This window comes from Peromyscus leucopus, unplaced genomic scaffold (genome assembly GCF_004664715.2).
Source record: "Peromyscus leucopus breed LL Stock unplaced genomic scaffold, UCI_PerLeu_2.1 scaffold_834, whole genome shotgun sequence".
Classification (NCBI taxonomy): domain Eukaryota; kingdom Metazoa; phylum Chordata; class Mammalia; order Rodentia; family Cricetidae; genus Peromyscus; species Peromyscus leucopus.
The window spans coordinates 28,881-30,580 of NW_023505766.1; the positions used below are offsets into that span (position 1 = coordinate 28,881).

The window sequence follows — 1,700 nt, forward strand, 5'->3', positions numbered from 1 at the left end:
CTCCCATCTATCCACTTGATATTGAAAGTCGATGAGACTTTACCCTTTATACAGCAGAACTATGGCATCACCCTAAATGTTCAGTTTATCATGCCATTGGCATTTTCCTAATGAATCTCTTTTAAAAAGTTAAGTGCATCAAACAATCACCTTTTTTTTTTTAAATATGTCAGGTCTTGAACTGAATTCAGATGTTTTCCCCTGTATTAACCAGAAGATAACCAATTACCTGGAAAGACAGACAGCAAAAGCCAAATATTGATTTACCAATTAATATTTAAACCTTACTCAATTTCTAAAATAAAACTGGTACTGCAGGGAAATTAGTAGTTATTAGCAGAAATCACAATATTTTAAATCACAGTTCATGGACGAGTGATATCCTATCCACCCAAGATGAAATGATTGTCCTGCATGTCCTGGGTAGGACCTGGGGGAAATGGGCAGGAGAGAGGGCACAGAAATCAAGAGTCCACTGGAATCATGGCAGGGAAACAAGACAGTCCCCTGTTCACTCCTTCTTCAGGCAGATCATTCTCCTGAATATGTCTTTGAACTTAGAATTACTCAAGATGATTATGACTGAATGGCCGGCTGGATATGCTGCCATGACTTCCTTCACCACAAAGAACTGATGACTTCTGTATGGAATTCTAAATGTCATATTTGCCATGAAGGCAGCAAAGTAAGAAACAAAGAAACAAAAGAATGTCACAACGGTTTTTAATGCATTTATGTGGGCTTCTGTTCTGGCATTTGACGGCTTCTGAGATCCACCTTGCATCCGGTACGTGTGCTTGTAAAGAGAAATGAATAACAGACAGGTGCACTTCACAAACACCAGGAAGGGAAGTAGTAAGGTCAGGTTAACGAGGAGCAAGTCATTATTTTTCATTACCTTGACTTCACTAATGTTTAGTTCTGTGTATCTCAGGACATACCCATCTTCAATTAAAGGGAAACCTACCTCGATACTCACAGTTGCAGTGCCCAAAGAGGCCATCAAGCTGCCCAGAAGCAGCCAAAAATATGAGCTTTGAAATCCTGAATTTCAGCCAAAGAAACCAGGGCTTAGTGAAGCCTGAAATCTTGAGGCTAGTAAAAGACAGAAAGACAGGTGGCAAACCAGAGGCCAATCGAGCTGAAGAACATCCAAATGAACATCATCTTTGAACCATAAATATTTTTCTCATATGCAAATGGGAAGAACACAGAGAAGAAACTCTGTGTCATCAGCATCATCTGCAGCCCGAGTCTGGACAGCCCCGTGCATATCAAGAGGATCTGCAGTATCAGCAGTTTTCTGCTCTTGGCCAAGTCATAGAAGTTCACAATGATAAGGAATCCATTCACTGTTGTCCCTAGGAGGAACTCTGCTGTCATGATGACCATGTGAAGAATAGCTAGGAAAGGGAAAGTCATGATGAATTTCAACGTTTCTCTGGATGACCTCAGACTCTTCCTCCTGAGGGTCTTGCATGCAGGAACCTAGAATCCTGAGAAACCTGGCTGGCTGCTGGCTCCTGGCATGTAGGAGAGGCTTATGCATGTTTTACTACAAGGAAGAAAATTAGATGACTTTTTGAATTGGGTGCTCATCATGTCAAACTAAGAATGCAAATCCAAACCATTTGAATGATGGTTGATTCTTCCAATTATATTCTCAGAAAATAACTGCTATGCCTGAACTACTCTGTTTT

The 1,700-nt window shown here is 40.6% G+C and overlaps 1 protein-coding gene across 1 annotated transcript; it reads right to left on the reverse strand.

Moving 5' to 3' along the window:
* Positions 1-511: 511 nt before the first annotated feature.
* LOC114710481 (taste receptor type 2 member 3-like) lies at positions 512-1,422 on the reverse strand. The gene is given in 3 exon segments (XM_028894659.1): positions 512-1,027; positions 1,029-1,097; positions 1,099-1,422. Coding segments are annotated over 3 exon segments (909 nt in total).
* Positions 1,423-1,700: the final 278 nt, after the last annotated feature.